Source organism: Gymnoscopelus braueri (assembly GCF_963280865.1).
Source record: "Gymnoscopelus braueri genome assembly, chromosome: 7".
In the NCBI taxonomy this organism is placed as follows: Eukaryota; Metazoa; Chordata; class Actinopteri; order Myctophiformes; family Myctophidae; genus Gymnoscopelus; species Gymnoscopelus braueri.
Genome location: NC_137608.1, coordinates 4,990,401 through 5,015,021, shown reverse-complemented (window position 1 = coordinate 5,015,021; position 24,621 = coordinate 4,990,401). Strand labels below are relative to the sequence as shown.

Below are 24,621 nucleotides of genomic sequence, written 5' to 3'. Positions count from 1 at the left end.
GCAGTCGTCGCCGCCGCGGGGCTGAGCGCCTCGCCTGCCCGGCTCCGGCGCCCCGTCTGCGGCCGCTGCTGCAGCTGATCCTCGGTCTGTGCTGCGGAGCTCATCTAGGTAGGTTTTTTGGGTTCTGTTTATAGTCTACTTAGTAGTATACTTACTATGTCAAACTCACTCTGGGATGTTGGCAAGCCCCCCCCCCCCCCCACACACACACAGACTGTTGATTTACTTTTACTTTATTGTATTTGTTTATTTGACAGGGACAGTGTGTTGTATTTATATGGACAATGCATTAAAATTACAGCACAATACGTATACAGTGCAGTTAAGAAACAGTGTAAATATACAAGGAGTTAATTAGCAAGAATGCTAGTTTTCATCCCCAGTCCCTGACATAATACAAACATAAAGCAGATCCCACAGAACATGAGACGATACATGGTAAAGAAAAAAATAACAGAACACTAAACAAGTAATAGTGAAAAGTATACATAAATAGAACTAAACTAATAAAAAAAAATTATAAATAAGAACAGACTAAAGTGCTAGTATCATTAAATAAAGAATACAAAAAAACAATTAGTTCTAAGTGCAAAAGATTGCATGTGGTCGCAGGCTTGGTTATAATAACCATGTTTTAAGATTGTGCTGAAAGCATGGAAGCATTCTCTAATGGCCAAGAAAGAGTAACATAAAAACAAAAATGGACCCATGTGTGTTTATAATAGGCATGTTTTTAACACTCAGGAGTGTCACATTGGGTTATTTTATTTACATTTTTTACACCAGAAGTGTTTAATTACATAGCTATAGCTCCAGAGATAAACCCAACATACTTAAATCAGGATCCTGCCATGTGGGTTTGTCCTACAAATTCTGTCTTTCAAACAACTCTTGTTACTTTATATCATCTGGAGGGTGAAAGTGTACGACTGTAGGTGTAATTCACTTTAACTGTTATTATATAGTTATTATGGCCGAGAGAGAGAGAGCCTTGTTTTTTTTTTTAAAGAAGAAAAAAAAGATGATTTATACTTCTTCGCAGGCAGGCGCCGCATGCTGAAAATAGCAGACCTACAAGCTCACAAGCGACGCGTGCGTCACTTGTGAGCTTGTGAGGTCTGCTATTTTTGGTCCGCCGTGCGACTGAAGCATCAAATATTAGGCTTTAATAAGGCCTGCTGTGCTGCCTGACAGACAGACAGACAGACAGACACACAGAGAGAGAGAGAGAGCTTGTATCATGTTTCTCCTCTCCTCTCCTCTCTCCTGGGTCGTCATTCGTCCCGTCTGTCTGCCCGCTAATGGCTCATGGATGGAGGGAGGAGGAGGAGGAGGAGGAGGAGGAGGAGGAGAGGGACTGGCTCTCTTCATCCACAGTCCATTTATTCTACATCATTTGAGCTTCATCTCAGCTCCACATGCAGCCTCCCCTCCCCTCCCCTCCCTGATGATGATGATGATGATGAGTCTGTCACTTTGTTGTTGTGTTGTTTTAGGCTACTGTAGCACCTTGTCGTTTCCATCAGCGGTTATTTGATTTGATTTGGAAGACGTTTATACGTTTTAAAAGAAGGGGCGTCACGATTCGCGATACGAATCGTGTAATCGAATCGTAACGTAACTGACATTCAATTCAGTGAAATTAAACGAGCGGGATCGCGATTCTCGTTATTCCGTTCTGTTAGATCTGGCATGCGCATGGCCGAGGGAGGCCACGAGGCTGTTAATATGGTAACTTTTTTTGTTATTCTAGATTCTCATTTGTTATTTATAAATGTTATTATTCAAATAAAAGTGACTTATTGAGAAATGTGTTTCTCTTAACAAAATCAAGACTCAATAGCCTATAAATGAATAATGATATAGCTGTCGATGCTGAAAAAGGGAAGTTTTAAAAATCAAAAAGTGAATTGAATCGTGACCTTTAAATCGAAACTCAAATCTAATCGTATATTAGACAAATTGTGACACCCCTAGTATACATGCTTCTCACAGAAAGAAACATGAAGGTTTGGTCTTCATTGGACAAACAAAACATAGTTAACATAACATTCTCAAACATTTTCATGTCAAGGACCACCCCCAAATTGATACAGTATGTATTTGGCCATGCGGACTCCCCCAAATCTGAAAAAGACTGTGCCAGGGGGCCCCCATAAAAAAGCTTTTGCTGAAAAAAGCAGATCAACAAGTTTACGATGCGTTGCGCTGCGACGCGTTGTGAGCTTGTCGATCGACTGTTTTCAGCAAAAGCTAAGCCCTCTGCTATTTTCTTTACCTTTGATTTGATTAAGTAGAACTATGCCGACTGGAAACCAGGGTTTTGGTCTGCCCTCAGCCCTCCACTTCCGGTGGTGCGCCTATGTTTTCATTCCCACTAACAATATTTCACCACGGACCACTAACACCATTTCTCCCAAAGAACATGGATCGTTTTGGTTATAAGCCCACTTGTTTCTATGATGAAAGAGCAAGTTAAAATGTTACTAACTTTCCGTGGTTTTGTCGGCTTCGAGGACGCTATTGTTAAATGAGTTTCGGTTTGTTTCCAGTGGGAAGCGAGCGCACAGATGTAAATCCCGCCCACTATATTTGATTGGATAAAGCGCGGCCTGCTTCCTGATCTGAAGGCCCGTCCACTTGTAGCCAATGTGCATAGGTTCTCAACGGGGCTCCCGACAGATTCAAGCGCAGCTCTGCGAGAGTTCTTGAGAGACTATCCCCACAATAACAGAAAACTGAAAATACACTAGCACAGAGCCCTGAGGGTCTCCGCTCAACCATATGGGGTTTAAGTGCAAAGCATGTGTCATTTAGCTTTGTCTCAGCTCCACAGCCTCTGTCTCGATGGCTGTCACTTGTTGTGTTGTCATGATACTGCGATTTCTAACTTTGATATAATGCTTTGAAAAAACATCGATGTCCAATACCATTCTCTTACCGCAGGGGAAAGGCGGACAAGGCGGAAGGCATAACATTGTAGATCTTTATTCAAGGCTGTCAGTATGTTGTTTTTGTTGCAGAAAGATTCTCCTCAGCTTGTCTCTGGTACTAAAAAAGATTTTTTCATTTTTTTTTTCATTTTCTTTCTTGAACATTTGTGTTTTGTCTTTAGATCAGGCCTTTAAAAGTGACCACATTATGTAATTAACTTATCTTTAAATGAAGTAAAGTCAATTAAGAAACGAGAGAGCCTGTCATCAGTAGTGTCGATACTGTGAGAAATGAGTATTGAAATAATCAATTCAAATATTCAGTTTCAATATGTATTGAAAGAAATCAATACTTAGTAGTCACGTGTTGTGTAGCATCTGTTTTGACCAGTGGTTTCTCAAACCTTTTCACGTCGAGGACCCCCAAATCAGTGCCTGCCCACCACCACAGAGGTTGTGGGTTCGAATCCACCGTGGTCTATATACAAACACAATTGGCCTGTGTTCGGGGAAGGGAAGCCGGGCGGGGTGTCCCTGAACTGCATGTGGAAAGGTGTTATAGAAATGCATTTTTATTATTGAACACCAAACCAAAAGTCTAAAGATTATTTGTTGTAACAATGCTTCTCGGCCATAACTTTTATACTGTTGGAAAAGACCTATTTCTCTTAAAAATGGTGCCATTGCTGTCTCCATATTTCAACTTTTTATGTTTTTTTTTGTTCATTAATGCCCTTCATCATCATCCATTGTTGCTCAAAGGTAGTGAAAATAGCCGATCTACTTTTCACTATTTTAAATCGTTTTTAAAATTAGTGAAAATAGCCGAGTTACAAGCTCACAACGTGAGCTATTTTCACTATTTTAAACTGTTTGTGAGATGAACACAGCACAGCTCAGTATGTGGGTTAAGTAAGCCTTGCCGAGCCATGAGGCCCATAGGGCAGGAGCCTGTCTCCTGTTTCTGTAGCGTGAGGCAGCTTGAAGTACAAGTACATCCCCCAGCCATGATGTACAAGCACACCCCCTGGACATGACGCTAGTATGTGGCAAGGACTTACCCCCCAATCCAACCCTTGATGCTGAGTGCCAAGCAGGGAGGCATTGGGTCCCATTTTTATAGTCTTTGGTATGTAGTATGTGGGTTGCACCCATGAGAAAAAGTCGTTTGGTGTTGGGTTGGTGCACTGGACGATTGGACGTCTATCAGTAACAAGGAAGAAACGAGACATATTGGCAATTTTACAATTCATACCTTTGTACCAAACGCACATTTCTGAACCTTTTTGTTTGATGTTTATTTATTATGTTAGGGTGTACGCATGTCTATGTAGCCTATATGAAAAGCATAACGTGAGTGAAGTTTGATAAGCATTTAGATGCTGTGTTTTTAGAACTGGTCCTGTTGGACGGAGTGAGTTTTGTTTACCCAGCAACACCCTGGCTTTTTGGCACTGTATGTGCGCGCGTGCGTGCCTGTGTGTGTGTGTGTGTGTGTGTGTGTGTGTGTGTGTGCGCGCGTGCTGTTTATATGTGGGGCGGTCACACCTTCAGTAATTAGTTTAACACTGCTTGGTCTGAAGCTGAAACAAAACCGACTGTTCAGGCACAAAAACACACACACACACACACACACACACACACACACACACACACACACACACACACACACACACACACACACACACACACTCCTAAACGCAGAATCATTACTATAACAGCAGACATATTGCAAAACTAAGAACAACATGACACATTTGGGAAAACTTACGGTACGTATTTATTTCCCATAAATCCTCTTGTCTATAGGAGAGTAGTGGTAGCTCTTAAAATGTTGTGAACACATAGACCAGTGATTTGGGCCGTGCGGATACTATAAGGGGGCCCCCGAATAATTGGCAAAACACTAAGATTGTATTGATATTATAACATTAAAGGTAGGGTAAGTGTCAGTGATTTACTTTGGTTAAAATAAGTGTTAAATAGCTCTATATTCTGATAGTACTCATTGCTATAGAGTGTTTGTTCAGTAAAAGGAGTCTCCCATGTCTCTCCACCTCTTTATTAAACAGAAAATGCATTTTCAGTGCTCTTTCCTGATTGGCTTAAAATGTGTCACCTACCTGAAAATGTACTATACTAGAAGTTCTGCCCGCTACGCGGGCAGAACGTCTAGTGCCCCCCCCCTACCTCCCCCCCCCCCCCAACCCCCCCCAAAGAAAGAAGTGTTTGGGGGTACAAATCATGGGATTAAAAAAAAAAAAAATACCCAGAGCGTCCGCCCCCCCCCCCCCACCCTTAGGGGTCCCTGGAGGCCCAAGGGTCTCCAGGCCGTGACCTACAGACACGGCGAAGGAAAACTGTAAAGCCACAGCCACACATGCAAGATGTTGCACATGAACTCTGCAGCCGCACTGAGGCGCTCCAACACAAACACACAAACATGACAAACAAATTACGTCCGGGCTTAATTACGTCCGGGCTTAATTAAGCGAGGGCTTGCTTATTTTGGGGTTAAAAAATCGTGGGAGAAAAATGTCTCCCAAAAAAGTTTTTACATTTTTTTAAATAATTTTACTCCCAGGGGGTCCGCGGACCCCCTGGGAGTCTTGGGGACCCCCACGAAACATTGCAGACCCCCGTGAAACATCGCGGACCCCATCGGCTGTTTTTTTTTTTTCATGAAGAAATGTCCCCCAAAAAAGTTTTTAATTGTTGTAAATAATTTTTCTCCCAGGGGGTCCGCGGACCCCCTGGGAGTCTGGGACCCCCGCGAGACATCGCGGACCCCCGTGAAACATCGCGACCCCCGTGAAACATCGCGGACCCCATCGGCTGTTTTTTTTTTGCAATACAAAGCCTTGACTACAGCACAACAGATCTGTGTGTGTGTGTAGGCTCTGTCATGATTAATTAACCACACATATGAAGTGAAACAACTGAATTATATCCAAACCATATGTTATAAGTGAATTCCTTGCCTCAAAGAAGAAGTTTGAGAGCGTTTAATAAGCGAAAATAAGAAGTGCAGTAGTGCACCCTGACTCGCACAACCAACAATGGATGCCGTTCGTATTTTCTCAGGCTGCGAACTCGCCACCTGATTGGCCAACATTTGCTGTCAATCACAGAACGATGAGCGACGTTGCCATGTCCAGGAGTTGTAAGCGTGAAGTGGGTGTAAATTGGTTAGAGAAAGTGCGTTTAATAATATATAACATGTATAAAGAATATATTGAATATATGGAAAGGTCCATAGGCATAGGTATGTTAGTATATATTATTATAGATCCAGCGTGTCTGTCCCCATCTGTGGTGTTTTTGGCATCAACCTGGTGGCTTGTTGCTGGCCTTTTGTCTTCCGGAGGAAAAACCACGGAGCGGATTGCGTATTACTGTCGCACAACCTGGCAACGTCTTTGAGGCTCCTAAAAGGTCTCACCTTCCGGTGTGTCGGTAATGTGTGGGGAATTTTGTGTTGGACGGATTTAATTATGGTGTGAGGGGGCAAATGTGTGTTGAGCAATGAAAAGTGGACGAATAACTGCGTGAATGAATTGCGCACGTTGTGACTGGTGTTGTAGTGACATGTGAGATGTTATTGTGGTTATTTCGCCGAAACAAATGATAAAAATGAAGTGCCTTCAGTCGCACCACAGGAAGGGCTGACTTTCCTTAAATGTATATAGGATAAAGAGCTGGAGAGACCCCTGTGACCAAACAAACGCTCTGTAGCAATCAAAACAAAAAATATCACTTACCCTAACTTTAACACATTGACCGCCAGAGGTTAATCTCATAATGTACTCACCAGTGCCAACGTTTTATTGTTGTTTTTTGTTTTTTTTCACGTCGCCATAGATCTTGTTAAAATCCTTAAGATTGAGCTGTGCACTGTTTGTAAACATCGCGGACATCTCCCTGCGTCTACCAGTCCAAACCACGTGTCAAACGGAGCCGCCATGTTTGAGTTCTGATCGTTTATGTTAACATGGGAAATGCGAGGATGAAAAACTACATGTTTACAGGGGCTTTTACAGGGGTTTTTGTGTACGACTTAGAATGGAGACAGACGGGAAACAAAAACGTGATCGCACTTCCGGTCGACATCGGGTGGTGTTACACTGAAAATGGTCCCCCTAGAAAAAAAAAAAGAAAAAAAAAACGAAAAAAAGGAAAAAGCACCACAGCCCGTAGGCTACGGGATCGGCGCTTAACCGTTGGATTTAACGGCCCGTAGAACTACGGGCCCGGCGGTAAATGTGTTAATATAAAAATAATAATAATCGGAAAAATAGCCGGAACACAATCGATTGATGGGCGCTTTCGAGATTTTTTAAATGGGTCTCCCCTGATCCGGAAAAGGTTAAGAACCGCCCAATTGTGTCGTAAAGGAAGTGCTGAGACAACGTTCTCTCACACCCATGGCATCAAACTGGGTGACAGCCGGGGACGGATGTGACCCATACGGCACCAGTTTGACGTTGGTTTGAAAAGTTTGACATAAATCGTGATTATTGATTTAAAGTAGGTTATCGCCAAGAACTTTACTGTCGGGGGCCCCAATCTACAGTGTGCAAATCCTCAATGCAGCTTATTTAAGCTCTGAAAGTATGATACCAATGTACTGAGAGTATACTACACATGTACTGAGAGTATAATACAAATGTACACTCAGGTTTAATGCCACTCCAGAGGAAGAGAGATAAGGTCCTTACACACGTCCTTTTTTCATGCGAATAATACTTTTTTTTTAAAAACCTTATAAAGTCAATGCTAGCTTCCACACCAGTTTCGCGGAGCGAAAAAAAGCTTTAATTATTCGGAACGAGTCCGAATTTTGCGTATATTCGCATATTCGCCGGTGTGTAACCTCCTATACAGTCTGTTTTGTCAACTCGGTGAAATTGAAGACGAGGTTAATTTTTTTTGTTTTATTGCCGTAAATATGATGATATAAGAGAGGTATTTGTTAGTAAAAATGTCTTCCATTTGTTGATTTCCTTGAGTTAGATGATTATAAAACATTTGAGATATGTTTCAGGAAAGTAGCTTTTGTTATGGAACATTTTATACGTCAAGCTTGGGAGAGAAGACCAGAGAAGAACACTGTATAATTCTGAGCTGTAATGGAAAGTATTATGTACAAACATGCTGTAATCGTAAAATGGTGTCTTATAAACCCATGAGGGTTGGGCATTTTGTGGGCAGGACACCAAAATAAAATAATCAATCGATCAATAATCAATCAATGTCCACTTGGACCCCTGGTGGTCCCCCGGACCCTATGTTGAGAAACAGTAGACTACAGCATATTCTCCTTTGCAGAATGAGAATGTGATTGCAGCTTGTTATGTGTGTGTGTGAGTCTTTGTGATATGTCAGACATCTGGAGCTTTAGCCATACCAGGAATAGCTGACTGACTCAACGACTGTTGTTCTCATCTCCGTCTAGGGGGGGGGGGGGGGAGAGAGAGAGAGAGAGAGAGAGAGAGAGAGAGAGAGAGAGAGAGAGAGAGAGAGAGAGAGAGAGGAGAGAGAGAGAGAGAGAGAGAGAGAGAGAGAGAGAGAGAGAGAGAGAGAGAGAGAGAGAGAGAGAGAGAGAGAGAGAGAGAGAGGTGCAAGGTAGGCGCAAACTTAGAATTCTCTAAATTCTCTAAATCTGCACATCTTCTTCTTACAAGCTCAATGTGTTGCCAGGTATTAAACAGAGATTATAAATGTATGGAATGTTTTTGCGATTAAAGATCCACATTTACAGACTCGCAAGAAGAGAATAAAAACATTATAATAATAATGGATTTGATTTATAATTGCACTTTTACACTGAAAATCTCAAAGTGCTACAATAGGCAATTGCATAAGAAAGAATCATCACACCATTAAAAAACATCTAAGAAACTGGAACAAAACATTTAAAACATGAGGGCATAAAGCCTAGAGGTAAAACCAGTGTAGCTTTTAAAAAAGACGTTCCACAGTTCAGTAAATTTCAGGGGGTGGCCGAGCAGAAAGCCTCGGTCGCCCATGGTTCGAAGGTATAGGGTTTCCACAAGAAATACGAATATACGCCCAAAACTGTGATTCTAAGAACATAGAAAAGAAGATAATTTTCCCCATTCTCTGTAAACGAGACTAAGAGTCCTAAAATAAAATAACATAGTCCTAAAGAAAAACTGTTGCTTGGTGTTTACCTGGTACCCTAGTTGCTTTTATAGCACTTAATTGATTTATTTGCATTCTATTTACTCGACCATTTACCCTGTCATTTGCCACTTACTTTGATGCACTTGCACTTTGTGTAAGTCGCTCTGGATAAGTGTGTCCGCTAACTGCCGAAATTATAAATTTGGACCCTAGCACTCACTAGCACTTCACTCTCCCTGTCTCGCCACCTTTTCTTTCGATTGACGCTAGCGGTTGACCAAGAAACAGCTACTATGGCTATGCAGACATATCTTGGTCACTTGTTCTTCTCATATTGTTTTTTATTACTTGGATTAGTTGTTCTTCTTCTACAAATATTAAGAATGTTAATTAGACAGATGTTAGGTTCATTGATTACCTGGTATCCTATAGTTTCAAATGTACAGAATGTTATATATTTGTATATATTTACCAGGTGTATTTTAAAGCCTAATGTATATCACACCTGACAGAGGAAATTTGTTTACGAATGTGACGTCATTCAGAGGTTCAGGTGGGCGGGATCAGAACTGATCATTTTGGGTGTTCCGTGCAAGCCCCCAGAACCGCGGAGGATTATTGAAGTGGCCAAATCTGGCCAAATCCAGCTAAATCTGTCTGTTCAAAAATTGCAGATATGCTAAGAGCTTGTACATCTGCTATTTTTAGCGGTGCCAGCCGCTCTACATTTGACCGTGTGTGTGTGTGTGTGTCCGTCCGTCCGTTTACGGACGGCAAAGATGCAACACATGCGGCACTTCAAGAAATGCACACACACACACACACATCACACATGCGGTCCTGCCAGGCGCACCGTTGCAACACATGCGCCACTTAAAGACATGCACACACACACAAACTATTTTCGGATGGGGGTCCGCGGTGAATGTATGTGTGTGTGTGTGTGTGTGTGTGTGTGTGTGTGTGTGTGTGTGCGTGTGCACATGCGCGCGCGTGTGTGTGTGTGTGTGTGTGTGTGTGTGTGTGTGTGTGTGTGTGTGTGTGTGTGTGTGTGTGTGTGTGTGTGTGTGTGTGTGTGTGTGTGTGTGTGTGTGAACCACAACACATGTTTACCTTTCTGAGAAGAGAACACAGATATATATATCATAGCTTTCAAAATATATACAGGAAGAAAACAGGAGACTTTGTGTCCAGGATGTTTTCAGATACATTGATCTTTTTTTTTACAAAATATTGCTAGTGTACATACTCATATGAAATATATAGATCATATATTTGTTTTTTTCTTCTTTTTTTGTATGGATGAACAGTTAGGGTTTTCCTCTCATGTCTTACAATATTTAACACCCTAATCAATTTCTATTTTCATTTTTGTTTCTCTTCAAGAATAAATAACGGTTTGATTGAATGGTAACCAGAAGAGTGGGCACCTTAGAAGTCTGTGCACCTCAATGCTAAATGTCATATGACATGAAATTTCACTTCTTGTAACTTTTTTTTCTTGCCCTTTTTGGGTGGTGGGGTTGTATGACACACGCACACACGCACATGCACACACACAAAAGGAGGGGGAAAAAGACATTTGTGATTTATTTGTGGTCAGGGTATTTTCCCCAAAAACTAAGATACTGGCCTCTGACTATCTACTATTTTCACTATTTCTGAAAATGTGTGAAAGTGTATAAACATTATTCAGCAGCTGAATTGATACAGATTCTAAGGTTTTTCTAACGATTATGCAAAAACGTATATCATTTGTGATTACGTCCAATAATTTCGATCAGGCGATAATTATGTCATAATTGTGACAGGGTCCTATAGATGTTTGACGATCAGACAGTCTGTTTGTGCAGAAGCTTGTGGGGGGGGGGGGGGGGGGGGGGGTGACCGCTGGCTGTCCCACTGTCAGAGATGAAGGCTGACAGCCCCCAGTTCTGCTGATGGAGGAGAATGGAAGTACAGCCTGGGGGTGGAGGTGGGGGTCAAATCCTGAGAGACAGAGAGAGAGATGATGAGAACTGAGATGGTGGAGACTAGGAAAAGAAGGCTTGTGTGTGTGTGTGTGTGTGTGTGTGTGTGTGTGTGTGTGTGTGTGTGTGTGTGTGTGTGTGTGTGTGTGTGTGTGTGTGCGCGTGCGCGTCCATATTTTAACGTTTTATGTTTTTCCGTGAATGAATGCCCCACTTCGGCATACTACAGCGTCACAAAAAAATAGGAAAAAATAAGCAGATCTACAAGCTAAAAAAAAAAGTTTTTAGGTTGTAGATCTGTAATTCTTTTGGCTATTTTTGTATTTGAATCCTGAACAGTAACAGTTTTGAACGCGTGAGGTTTCCCCCCCGACCGTGACAATACGTGGGTTGCGTGCAAGGGCCCAGCATCCGGCTTTGAAATTGATGATTTGATTGACAAGCTATACAACCAATAGCATTCATTCCCCGCCAGGCTCTTGATTCACAAGCTACCCAACCAATAGCATTCATTTACGGTTGCGCAGGATATGACGCGATATAGAAAGATGGCGGATTTGAAATTGCTGACAAATAGGCTTCGTTTACGGTCTGTAGAAACCAATGGCGTCACTCTGTCCATTCTTTTTACTGTCTATGGTTGTGTGCTCATTTTAACATGTTCAGGGCCCTGTCTGTCGTTCACTTTCAGCTGCAGTCACATGAGTGTTTGATGTGATTGAGTGATTGATTGAATACTGTATTAACAAGATTATTAACAGTACAGGTACTATACAGTCAACGCTTATGCTAAAAGCATAACAATGTTTCCATTGTGTACTCAATTAATCACACAGTAATACAATGCAATACATATTGGTAGAAAGCTCAGTGTATTTACATAGAGGTGTTGTATGAGTGAAACTATGCTCACTTGTATTTTAAGGGTCAGCCATTCTATTTAGGTTAGTTTTGAGTTTGGGTAGGCAGCAGTGGTGGAAGAAGTACTCAGATAAGCAAAAGGCCTGTGTTAGAAATGTTACTTGAGTAAAAGTACAAAGGTATTGGCATGAAACTATACTTAAAGTACCAAAAGTAAAAGTGCTAAAATGTTTGAAAATTGCAGATCTACAAGCTCACAACGCGTCGCGATACGACGCGTTGTGAGCTTGTAGATCGGCTATTTTGAAATAGCCTATATAAAATAGGGCTAAAGTGGTTAATTTATGTTTTATAATATATAATTTATATCTGCAAAGTTACTAGTAACCAAAGTTTTCAAATAATTGTAGTGGAGTAAAAGTACAATATTTGCCTCTGAGATGTAGTGGAGTAGAAGTAAAAGTATTGAAAATTGGAAATACTCCAGTAAAGTAAAAGTACCTCAAAATTGTACTCAAGTACAGTACTTGAGTAAATGTACTTAGTAACTTTACACCACTGGAAGGGAGGGAGTGGAGATCTTTAATGGTTCGTGGTAGTTCATTCCACATTATGGTGGCAGCACGGTAGAATGCGTTTCTCCCCATTACTACCTGCTGTTATTGTTAACACTTCACCACTGTGTTGTGATGAAGAGACTGAAGGCTAGGCAATTCGTATGGCACAGCGGTTCCCAAACCTGTTAGCTCGAGACCCAGATGAGAAATCCGATGTCTCCCAAGGAACCAGACTGGGGAAAATAGCCAATCTACAAGCTCACAACGAGTTGCGATGTAACCAGTGGTGAAACGTAACTAGGTACATTTACTTAAGTACTGTACTTAAGTACAATTTTGGGGTATTTGTGCTTTACTGGAGTATTTCCAATTTTCAGTACTTTTACTTCTACTCCACTACATCTCAGAGGCAAATATTATACGTTTACTCCACTACAATGATTTGAAAACTTTAGTTACTAGTTACTTTATAGATTTAGATTATTATTACAAAACATACATTAACCACTTCAGCCCTATATATATTTCGGCCATTTGAAAATAGCTCACAATGCGAAAATAGCTCACAATGCGTCGCGATGCAACGCATTGTGAGCTTGTAGATCTGCTATTTTCCAAAGATTTTTATACATTTATACATTTGAAAACTTGTGATTCTGCATAATGAGTACATTCTACTTTTAGTACTTTAAGTACATTTTGATACCAATACTTTTGTACTTTTACTTTTGAATTTTGAATTCCAGACATTTACTTGTAACAGAGTAGTTCTATATTGCAGTATTGATACTTTTACTTAAGTAAAAAGGGCGAGTAGGCCTACTCTTTCCACCACTGGATGTAACGCATTGTGAGCTTGTAAGTTTTGGAAATTTTTTGAATCAAAATCATAGCTTTTCTTCTGGGGGTCCCTGGCACAAACCTTTTCAGATGGGGGGGGGGGGTCCGCAGCCAAATACACATCAATTTGGGGGGGGACCCTTGACATGAAAACGTTTGAGAACCACAGTTATGAACCAATGTGAAATCAGTTATTTGACACAGAGGGAGTCCCAGTGTAAGAGAGCTAAGAACTCTGATTCTGCTCCATTTTCTTGTTTCTGAATCAACTGCAGTCCTCATGATGGAAGACTTCACAACTACATAGAGAAGCTCCCAGGCTATCTGGAATGTGAGCTGCGTTTGTCGAAGAGGTGGCGACTCTGTGTGTGTGTGTGTGTGTGTGTGTGTGTGTGTGTGTGTGTGTGTGTGTGTGTGTGTGTGTGTGTGTGTGTGTGTGTGTGGTGTGCGCGCGCGCTGTATTACTCTACGTGTGAGTTGTAGGTTGGCCTTAGGGTTAGCATTAGACATTTAGAGGTTAGGTTTATACTTAGTTTTGTGCCGGTGTCTGGCGCGGAAACTAAGCCGATCTACAAGCTCACAACGTGTCGCGATGCGTCGCGAGCTCCCAGATCTGCTATTTTTCTGCACAAAATGTTGATGTCATAGTATAGTAATACGTGTGTGTGTGTGTGTGTGTGTGTGTGTGTGGTGTGTGTGTGTGTGTGTGTGTGTGTGTGTGTGTGTGTGTGTGTGTGTGTGTGTGTGTGTGTGTGTGTGTGTGTGTGTGTGTGTGTGTGTGCGCGCTTTCAGTATTTAGCGTGCAGCAGAGACATTCACCAGTACCGCCCCCTATTGGAGGGAATCGCTGGCGTGTGTGTGTGTGTGTGTGTGTGTGTGTGTGTGTGTGTGTGTGTGTGTGTGTGTGTGTGTGTGTGTGTGTGTGTGTGTGTGTGTGTGTGTGTGTGTGTGTGTGTGTGTGTGTGTGTGTGTGTGTGTGTGTGTGTGTGTGTGTGTGTGTGTGTGTGTGTGTTCGTACTTGTATATTACTATACGTTTGAGGGCCAAACGTCCTCACTAGTATAGTAGAATATGAGAATTTTCCTGGTACTAAAAAAGAGGTGTGTGTGTGTGTGTGTTTGTGTGTGTGTGTGTGTGTGTGTGTGTGTGTGTGTGTGTGTGTGTGTGTGTGTGTGTGTGTGTGTGCGTGCGTGTGCTGTGTGCGTGTGCGTGGTGTGCGTGTTTCTCTGAAGAGCTTCCATTGGTTTAATCTAATAGGAGCACTATGTGACTAATGCATTAGACCTGAGCTCTCTCTCTCTCTCTCTCTCTCTCTCTCTCTCTCTCTCTCTCTCTCTCTCTCTCTCTCTCTCTCTCTCTCTCTCTCTCTCTCTCTCTCTCCTTTTCACTTCCTGTCACTCTCTCTCTTCTCTCTCTCACTCTGTCTGTCTGTCTGTCGGTCTGTCTGTCTGTCTCTCAGATTGTTTTATTTGTACTCACGCTACATTGATGGATAGAACCGTTTTAGGGAATTCTGACACAAGCTATATGTATGTATGTACATGTTTATAACATGTATGTATATATATATATATATATATATATCTGTTAAAACTTAAAACCATAACCATGGTAGTTACAGATACCGTATATAGACAGATATTTAGATATGTTTAAACGTGTCTGACCTTGTGTGTTGTTGATCGATATATGTTCCTCATCTACGTCTGAAGCCTGTCCGTAGGTGGGTCTGGTCTGAGCTGACAGCTCAATGGGAGACGGACAGCCTCCCTCTCTGGCCACAAAGCCACAATCTGTTATGTACAACCATGCAGTGTTCATTTTGACTGCACATTTTCTTGTAGTTTTAGTCATAGTCTTTTGAATAAAATTCCATTTAGTTTTAGTTGTATTTTAGTCGACGCGTCGTGCTGCGGCGCGTTTTGAGCTTGTAGATCAGCTATTTCCGTCTAGTATAGTTATAGTCTACCCTCTGTTCCATTTAGTGTAGCACAGTTGTTCTCAAACGTTTTAATTTCAAGGACCCCCACGACTCTGAGAGTGTACAAATGGAATTACGGGTCCATTTGGTTCCATTTGTACACTCTCAGAGCCGGCACACACCCGTAAAGGGGTCATTTTGAACCCCCTCAAGGAACCAGGGTCCCTGGACCACACTTTGGGACCCACTGGTGTAGCAGAGTGTTTCCAGTGAGCCAACATGCACAATATCAGCACCCTGACTCTGTTTGAGCAGAACGGAACAGGGCCGTCATTAGTGTCATTGGTAACAGTTAACACCTTTGAAGGAAGTAGGCAGAGGCCGATTTCGTACCAATATGGCTGCTGTGCAGAGAGCCTGTACAGTACTTGAGAGTAAATGTACTTAGTTACTTTCCACCTCTGAATGGTGTGTGTGTTTGTGTGTGTGTGTGTGTGTGTGTGTGTGTGTTGGTGTGTGTGAGTGGCTGTGCGTGTGCGTGTGCTGTGCGTGGTGTGCGTGGTGCGTGTGCGTGTGCGTGTGTGTGTGTCTGTGTGTGTGTTGTGTGTCTGTGTGTGTTTGTGTGTGAACTTTGTCCCGGTTTTATGACAGGTTTGTCAGATCATCTTTACTGTCTGATTGGAGCAGGAAACTGAACTGTTAAACATCAAAGCTACACACACACACACACACACACACACACACACACACACACACACACACACACACACACACACACACACACACACACACACACACACACACTGACACAATGACCTCAGTCACACCCTCCTGTGTGTGTTTGTGTGTGTGTGTGTATGTTTCATTGTTGTGCACTGAAAGTAGCAGATGTACAAGCTCTCCCAATGTTGATATTGCCACAAGTAGACTACACGCGTGTGTACAAGCGTGCGTCTGTGTGTGTTTACCTTCACACACAGAAAACCTTGATTTGCTTTCCAAGGCAGAGGTTGAAAGATGTCAGGGTGTCATTGTATTTCTGTAAAACTAACTGTCTGTGTGTGTATGTGTGTGTGTGTGTGTGTGTGCATGTGTGTGTGTGTGTGTGTGTGTGTGGGTGTGTGTGTGTGTGTGTGTGGTGTGTGTGTGTGTGTGTGTGTGTGTGTGTGTGTGTGTGTGTGTGTGTGTGTGTGTGTGTTGTGTGTGCGCACGCTTGTGTGTGCATGTATTGTACACGTACGTGTGTTCAATGTGCTGATATCCCTTCAGTACCATAATGTCTAATATCATGTACGTACCTCCTGCTATGTTCATGCACCTTAAGTCTAACCTCATGTACATTCTGTAGCAGCTGGATTATGCTATGTGTATATATGTAGATATCTTAACCTCTCCCCGAAAACAATAAATCTACCTTTTATAAATTATTTACTTTTCCCCCTTTTTTCAACCTTATTCTTTTTTTCTTTTTTGTTCTTAGTTTTTAACCTTTTTTTTGTATTTTGTTAATTTCTTGGTAAAGCGACTTTGAGTACTTAGAAAAAAGCGCTATATAAATTGTATGTATTTTTATTATTACTATTATTAACCCATTAAAACCATAAACGCATCTGTGTCACTTTATATTTTAACCAATTTAACCATTATTTTATACTTTGGCTATTCAAAAATAGCAGATCTACAAGCTCATACCGCGTCACTTTGTGACGCGCTATGAGCTTGTATATCTGCTATTTTTGAAAAATCTTGAAAATGTGGGAATATATATATTTTTTAAAGTGATTTTTTGTTTACTCAAATCTTTGCTTCTGGGGAGTCCCTGGAACTAAATATTTTGAGATGGGGGTCGGCGGCCAAATACATGTCATTTCGGGGGTCCTTGACATGAAAATGTGCATAAGTTTCAGAAAACTGTTAGAAAAGGCATTTGTAGAATCGGAACCTCAGGCCTTGATGTGTTAATAAAGTTGATTTGTGATTGTGTGTGTGTGTGTTTGTTTGCAGGTCACTGCCAGGTCCCGGCCGCCTCCCCTCCCCCGCAGTGTCGCATCCAGAAGTGCACCGGGGACTTTGTGACGCTGACCTCGCACCTGACCCCAGCGCTAGACGGCTTCGACACAGAGTTCTGCAAGGGCCTGCGCGCGTACTCCTCGTGCACGCAGCGCACCGCCAAGTCCTGCCGCGGGAACCTGGTCTTCCACTCGGCCGTGCTGGGCATCTCTGACCTGATGAGCCAGGTGGGACTCTATGTAGCATTAAATGGGGGGGTCTTCTTCAACCCCTAGGGTCCCTCTAGGTCTGGGGTCCTCATAGTTACTACAGAGGGGGGCCGCCCAATTTTTGTGTGATAGGAACTTTTTTTTTACATTTACATTAACCACTTTAACCCCAATCTGGGAACCCATTCGGAAAAAAAAAAAAAAAAAAACGGTCGTCTCGGAAAACAAGGAAGTGTTGATCAAATAGAATACATTTTTGGTTACTGCATTGTCTATTTCTTGCTTCAAATGTTTTCAAAAACATTCTTGAGAGCAACGTTTAGCTGTAATTGACATGGTGTGTTTGTTTACATGGCTGTCATGCGGGATACGGCACAACATCAAGCAGCGCAGCAGTGCTCTGAGTCTTTGATTAGACAGCGGCTCTGTTAGAGAGCTTTCGGTCATTATCCAGAAATAACACACCGATTAAATTCAGTGATTGACCAATCAGAATCAAGCATTCAACCAAGCTGTGTAGTAAACAGTGACAAAAAAACACGACCAAGGAGTGGGGACCAAATTATATATCGTCTCAGTCGGGTGGAAACCTCATTATGTCCAAAGCTGTTACTTTTCATGATTCATGAGCTGATCTACAAGCTCAAAACGCATTTCAAGCTTGTAGATCTGCTACTTTAGATGCTTTTGTGTGACATTGTAGTAGATCAAGTAGGGAATACATTTTCGAAAAAAAAACGCAATAAGTTAGAATATGGAATATCAGGTTTCTGCCCGACAACAATGATATTATTATTATCATCATTATTATTATAATCATTATACAGTGGTGGAAAAAGTACTGAAATGTTTTACTTAAGTAAAAGCATCAATACTGCAATGTAGAAGTACTCTGTTACAAGTAAAAGTCCGGAATTAAAAAAAGAAGGAAAAAAAGTATTGGTATTAAAATTAAAAATTTTAAAAGTACTAAAGTGTTTGAAAATAGCAGATCTACAAGCTCACAACTGCGATGCGTCGCGACGCATCGCAGTGCGACGCGTTGCGAGCTTGTAGATCTGCTATTTTCAAATATCCTATGTATAAAATAAGGCTGAAGTGGTTAATGTGTGTTTTGTATGTATGTACGTTGTAGTGGAGTAAAAGTACAATATTTGCCTCTGAGATGTAGTGGAGTAGAAGTAAAAGTATGGCAAGGCAATTGGAAATACTCCAGTAAAGTAAAAGCACCTAAAAAATTTACTTAAGTACGGTACTTGAGTAAATGTACCACACTGTCATTAAACATCTGATACTTCTTCTGGACGTTGACCATTAAGTTGATTGTGTGATTTCAGAGGAACTGCTCCAGAGATGGCCCCACGTCGGCCACGCACCCCGAGGAGCCCCTCCCCGAGCCATGCGACTACCACAGCCGCATGCAGCACGCTCACGCCCACGCTCACACGCACGCTCACATGCACGCACACACGCATGGCCATGGCCACGGGCACGGGCATGGCCACACGCACGGTGGCGGCCAGGCGCCGCTCAGCGACGTGCCGCCCGGCTACCTGTTCTGCGGACTGTTCGGCGACCCGCACCTGCGCACGTTCAGGTAGGCCCTGCCCCCCCCCCCTGCGGACCCCCAAAAATAATCATATTTGATCTGGGGACCCCCCTCGCTGACAAGCACTTGGAATTGTAAGAGTTGAGGCATTACATTTAGTTTGACTCGGTTCCACAGATTTTTTTGCCTCTTTCTTAATATTGACAATTTGACCAATGTTTGGCCATTCTTTATAGTATAGCTCAGTGTCAACACAAATGCAATCATACATACATATTATTGTAGTGGTTCTCAAAGTGAGGTCCAGGGACCCTCGGGTTTACTTGAGGGGGTTCCAAATGGACCCTTACAGGTCTGTAACTCTGAGAGTGTACAAATGGAACCAACTCATTTGGTTCCATTTGTACACTCTCAGAGTTATGGGGGTCCTTGAAATTAAAAGGTTTGAGAACCAGTGCACTGTGCGACACTAAATGGAGCAGAGCCTTCATTAGTATCATTGGTAACACCTGTGAAGGAAGTAAGGAAGAGGCCCAATTTCCATAACAATGAGTGTACCCCTTACGGGTCCATTTGGTTCCATTTGTACACTCAGAGTTATGGTGGTCCTTGAAATTAAAACGTTTGAGAACCACCGGTATTGTAATGGTATAGCAGACATTAAGTCCACATACTGTACCAGTGTGACGTACCACAACCCTAGTTGCCACGTATCATGACATTTTAGCTTTATATCTTTTTTTTTCCAGGGACAGCTTCCAGACGTGTAAGGTGGAGGGGGCGTGGCCTCTCATCGACAACCGCTTCCTGTCCGTGCAGGTCACCAACGTTCCCGTGGTGACCGGCTCCAGCGCCACGGCGACCAATAAGGTGAAGGGGGGGGGTATTATTGTTGTGAATGTGAATATGTTTTTTATTCATGATGACATAACACAACTGTGGGCGGTTATGCTCTTCTAATAATACGTTCACACTGGCAGCTACAGAAGATGCAAAGATACAACGCTACACAGCATATCTGTCGTTTTGTATCTTTGTAGCTGAAATTTAAGCCAGCTCAACTTTTTTGTAGCTGTTGTAGCAGCTGCAAACGGCGCATGTATCTTAGTATCTTCGTATCTTCGTATCTTCGTGTCTTACATTGAAAATTAATGGTAGCCTGTAGCTTTGTATTAGCAAGCGTGAACACAGCATATTGGGACATTTAGATTCAATGAGTGCTTTCTTTTTGTTTTGTGTGTGTGGGTGCGTGTGTGTGTGTGTATGTATGTATGTGTGCATCCGTGCGGGCGTACGTACGTACGTGTGCGCTGATATTTGTTTGTGCCAAACAGTAAGCTCTTATCAAAGGGAGACAGGAAACCAGTTCTATCTGTGTGTTTGTTTGTTTGTCTGTCTGTTTTTCTTTCTCTCTGTATGTCTGCCTGTCTCTCTCTCCCTCTCTCTCTCTCTCTCTCTCTCTCTCTCCCTCTCTCTCTCTCTCTCTCTCTCTCTCTCTCTCTCTCTCTCTCTCTCTCTCTCTCTCTCTCTCTCCGTCTTGCTGTCTGTCTGTCTGTCTGTCTGTCTGTTTGTGTATCTCTCTCCGTCTGTCCGTCTGTCTGTCTGTCTGTCTGTCTGTCTGTCTGTCTGTGTGTGTATGTGTGTGTGTGTGCGTGCGTGTGCGTGCGTGAGTATGTCCTCCAGGTGTCAGTCTTGTGACAGTGTGTGTCTGTTAGTCATCTAGCCTGTACTTTAATGAGCTCTAATAGCGTGGAATGACATGGTGTGAAAGGAACCCAGTGTGTAGCCCTGGCCTTACACACATAGCAGCTTTATTGTCCTCAGGAGAGCAAATTCCTTCCACAGTCATGTGCATGAGATGCATGTACACACAGGAATATTTGGCGTGCGTGTGTGCGTGTGCGTGTGTATTTGTATTACTATACTTTCGAGGACCAGTGGTGGAAAAGGTACTTGAATGTTTTACTTAAGTAAAAGTATCAATACTGCAATGTAGAAATACTCTGTTACAAGTAATTGTAAGTCCGGAATTAAGAATTTACTTGAGGAAAAGTACCAAAGTATTGGCATCAATACTGTAAATGCAAATGTACTTAAAGTACCAAAAGTAGAAGTACTCAGTATGCAGAATGTCCCGTTTCACAAGTTATCATTATGTCTAAAATGTATTTAAAGAAATTGAAAATGGCAGATCTACAAGCTCACAACGCGTCGGCTATTTTCAAATAGCCTAGATATAAAATAGGGCTTAAGTGGTTAATTTATGTTTTATAATGTAATAATTTATATCTGCAAAGTAACTAGTAACTAAAGTTTTCAAATAATTGTAGTGGAGTAAAAGTACAATATTTGCCTCTGACATGTAGTGGAGTAGTAAAAGTGTAGACAATTTGAAATACTCCAGTAAAGTAAAAGTACCTAAAATTGTACTTAAGTACAGTACTTGAGTAAATGTACTCAGTTACTTTACACCACTGTCGAGGACCACACGTCTTGTAGAATGTGAGAAATATGACGTTGCGAGGACCGTCTTTTCTGGTCTTCAGAGAAATAGTTGTTTCATGGGCGAAAAGAGAGAGGTTTACAATTAGAAAAAAGATTCAGGTTAGGTTTAGGAACAGACATTTATTAGTTCAAATGTTGATGTCCTCACAAGTATAGTAATACAAACGTGTGTGCGTGTGCGTGTGTGTGTGTGTGTGTGTGTGTGTGTGTGTGTGTGTGTGTGTGTGTGTGGGTGCGTGCGTGTGTGCGTGCGTGCCACATATTCTGAATGGCTGCTATGTATATAAGGGGATGTACATTGACTAGGAGTGATAGAATTGTTAATGTGTTAGTTTAGGACAGTGTTTCTCACACTTTTTCATGTCAAGGACCCCCAACTTGACACTTATTAGCCCACGGACCCCCATTTGAAAAGATATGCCAGGGACCCCCATAAGAGAAGATTCTTATGGCTCTAGCAGTGATTCTCAACCGTTTTAATTTCAAGGACCCCCAGTTTGACCTGCATTAGGCTACGGACCCCCATTTAAAGACATTTCTATCTCTGGAACCCCAATTTATATTGTAAAATCAATGTTAATGTAACTGAGAGTGTACAAATGGAACCAATTGGACCCGGTAGGGTCCATTTGGTTCCATTTGTACACTCTCAGAGTTACAGACCCACAAGGGTCCATTTGGTTCCTATCCATCATTTATCTGGGGACCCCCTGGAACTCCCTCAAGGACCCCTGGGGGTCCCCGGACACCACTTTGAGAACCACTGGTTTAGGACATACGTTCATAATGTTTTCGTCGTCTGTCAAGCAATCTACAAGCACTCTGTGTGTTTCAGCTGCCATGTTCAAATATAGTTCAAATATAGTGAACCATTCAGATCGTGTCCAAAACTGTTACTTTTCAGGATTCAAATTCAGAAATAGCAAAAGTAGCAGATCTACAAGCTCAAAACGCGGCGCTTCACGCAGTGTTTCGAGCTTGTAGATCTGCTACTTTTGATGCTTTTGTGTGACGCTGCAGTATGATCAAGTAGGGCATTGATTTACGAAAAAAACACATTTTAGATTTTACTGGAGTATTTCCTATTTTCAATACTGTATTCTTCTTCTCCACTACATCACAGAGGCAAATATTGTACTTGTTTTTTTCTAGATTTTGATTATTATTGTTACAAAACATACATTAACCACTCATTCTGCATGAGTACTTTTACTCAAGTAAATGTTGAATACAGGACTTTTACTCGTAACTTTTGACCACAAGTCTGGAAGAGGCATTCCTTACCAAGGTGCAAAAGCCGTGGTTAGAATTTTCCCCGACACAAAATCTTTTCAGACGGGGGTCCGCCAGGCCAAATACATATCAATTTGGGGGGTCCATGACATGAACATGTTTGAGAACCACTGTGCAAAAAGAAAAAAGTACCAACCAATGCTATTACGCAGGTTCTGTAAATGTGCAATTTCTTGTGTCTCTATTTGGAAGCCTCGCTAATGGCCATAAACTAGTTGTGAGAGGCCTGCAGATTGCAGGAATGCCCGAGCCAAGAGCTATAAGGCCATTGGCTGCATTCTGTTCATCGTCTGCCATAATTGGCAGACGATGCTTCCTGTATTTGTGAACTGAGACTGAAAAACGTATGTTACCGTATGTAGTGTGTTAAGACCGGGTAAGTGTCTGTGTCGTTTTTAAGATTTCTTTGGCTATTCAAAAACCGCAGCTCTACAAGGTCATAGTATATCAAGGTCCGCATCTGAATCGCAAGGTCCCCCAAACGTATATGTTTTTGCCCGCCGACCTCCATCAAAATATGTTGTTTCAGGGAGGGACCTCCCCAGAAGCACAGACTTGAGTTAAAAATGTTGTTTAAAAAAATACTGTATATGTATTCAAAGATTTGCACTATATCTGCTATTTTTGAATAGCCAACGTATAAAATAATGGTTATAGCTAAAAATCTAAAATGACACAGATGCGTTCCCAGTAAAAAACTACAAAAAACAACAACATAGAAGTGGCATACTTGTACGATTCCCATAAGCTTGTGCATCCTGCTACTGTTTGTGTTCAAGAATGTCTTTGTTCAATGTGAACACAAATAAAGATATCGATTGATTGAATACTTTATCAGTCAATAATGTAAACAGCACAGAGGTACATTAAAGCATTTAGGCTAAAAGGATAACACAAAAGAGTCCTGGGGACTTGTTCCCATTGTGGTCCTATGTATTCAATTCATCAACGGAGCATAGAATATTAACACGTTATTACATGTCATCAACAAATACAAATCGCTGTATTTACAGAGGAGAAAACGGCAGCAGTGTCAATGACTCATTTCAATGGGATTTAATATAAAAAAGTGTGCGTACGTCCTAAGTCTATTACACTGGACTGTAACCTGCACACGCACGTGCATGCACACGCACGTGCCCGCGCGAGCGCACACACACACACACACACACACACACACACACACACACACACACACACACACACACACACACACACACACACACACACACACACTGACAAACACACACCAGCACAAACACATTACACAGGTACGGGCTCTCCCCGGACAACAGTTAAAAACAAATTACTTTTTAACAAGTTGTAATTTGACACAGCTATGCAAACACTCGCACACACACGCACGCACACGTGCGCGCACCGTGGTGTATGTTAGCAGAGGTGGGTGTGGCATTAGCGTTAGCGTGGTAGCATCAGGGTTCCGGTCAATGGCTGCTTTGTTCACATGACAGCCATGAAGAACGAGGCCAGCCAGCCTAGTCATTAATGTGATGTGTGTGTGTGTGTGTGTGTGTGTGTGTGTGTGTGTGTGTGTGTGTGTGTGTGTGTGTGTGTGTGTGTGTGTGTGTGTGTGTGTGTGTGTGTGTGTGTGTGTGTGTGTGTGTTCCTAATAATCATGACTAATAACCTGCCCCACCTCTGACACACAAGGTCACAGCTCCAGTGTGTGTGCGTGTGTGCGTGTGTGTGTGTGTGTGTGTTAATAATTAAAGCTATATACCTCAGCTAGAGAAGGCAGATGATTGTAGGAAACATCAACACCGCTTCAACAAGACAAAGCTTTCCTTGTGTGTGTGTGTGTGTGT

At 42.1% G+C, this 24,621-nt stretch overlaps 1 protein-coding gene across 2 annotated transcripts in view; it reads left to right on the top strand.

The window, feature by feature from the left end:
- rgmb (repulsive guidance molecule BMP co-receptor b) overlaps positions 1-24,621 on the top strand; it is a 32,630-nt gene that overhangs the window by 589 nt on the left and 7,420 nt on the right. For both annotated transcript variants that reach the window (XM_080434091.1, XM_080434090.1), the window contains exons 1-4: positions 1-108; positions 17,234-17,466; positions 18,786-19,045; positions 19,747-19,867. The exon at positions 1-108 is cut by the window's left edge and continues 589 nt beyond it. In XM_080434091.1, the coding sequence (XP_080290217.1) occupies positions 1-108; positions 17,234-17,466; positions 18,786-19,045; positions 19,747-19,867 (722 nt within the window). The remainder of the gene's footprint in view (positions 109-17,233; positions 17,467-18,785; positions 19,046-19,746; positions 19,868-24,621) is intronic.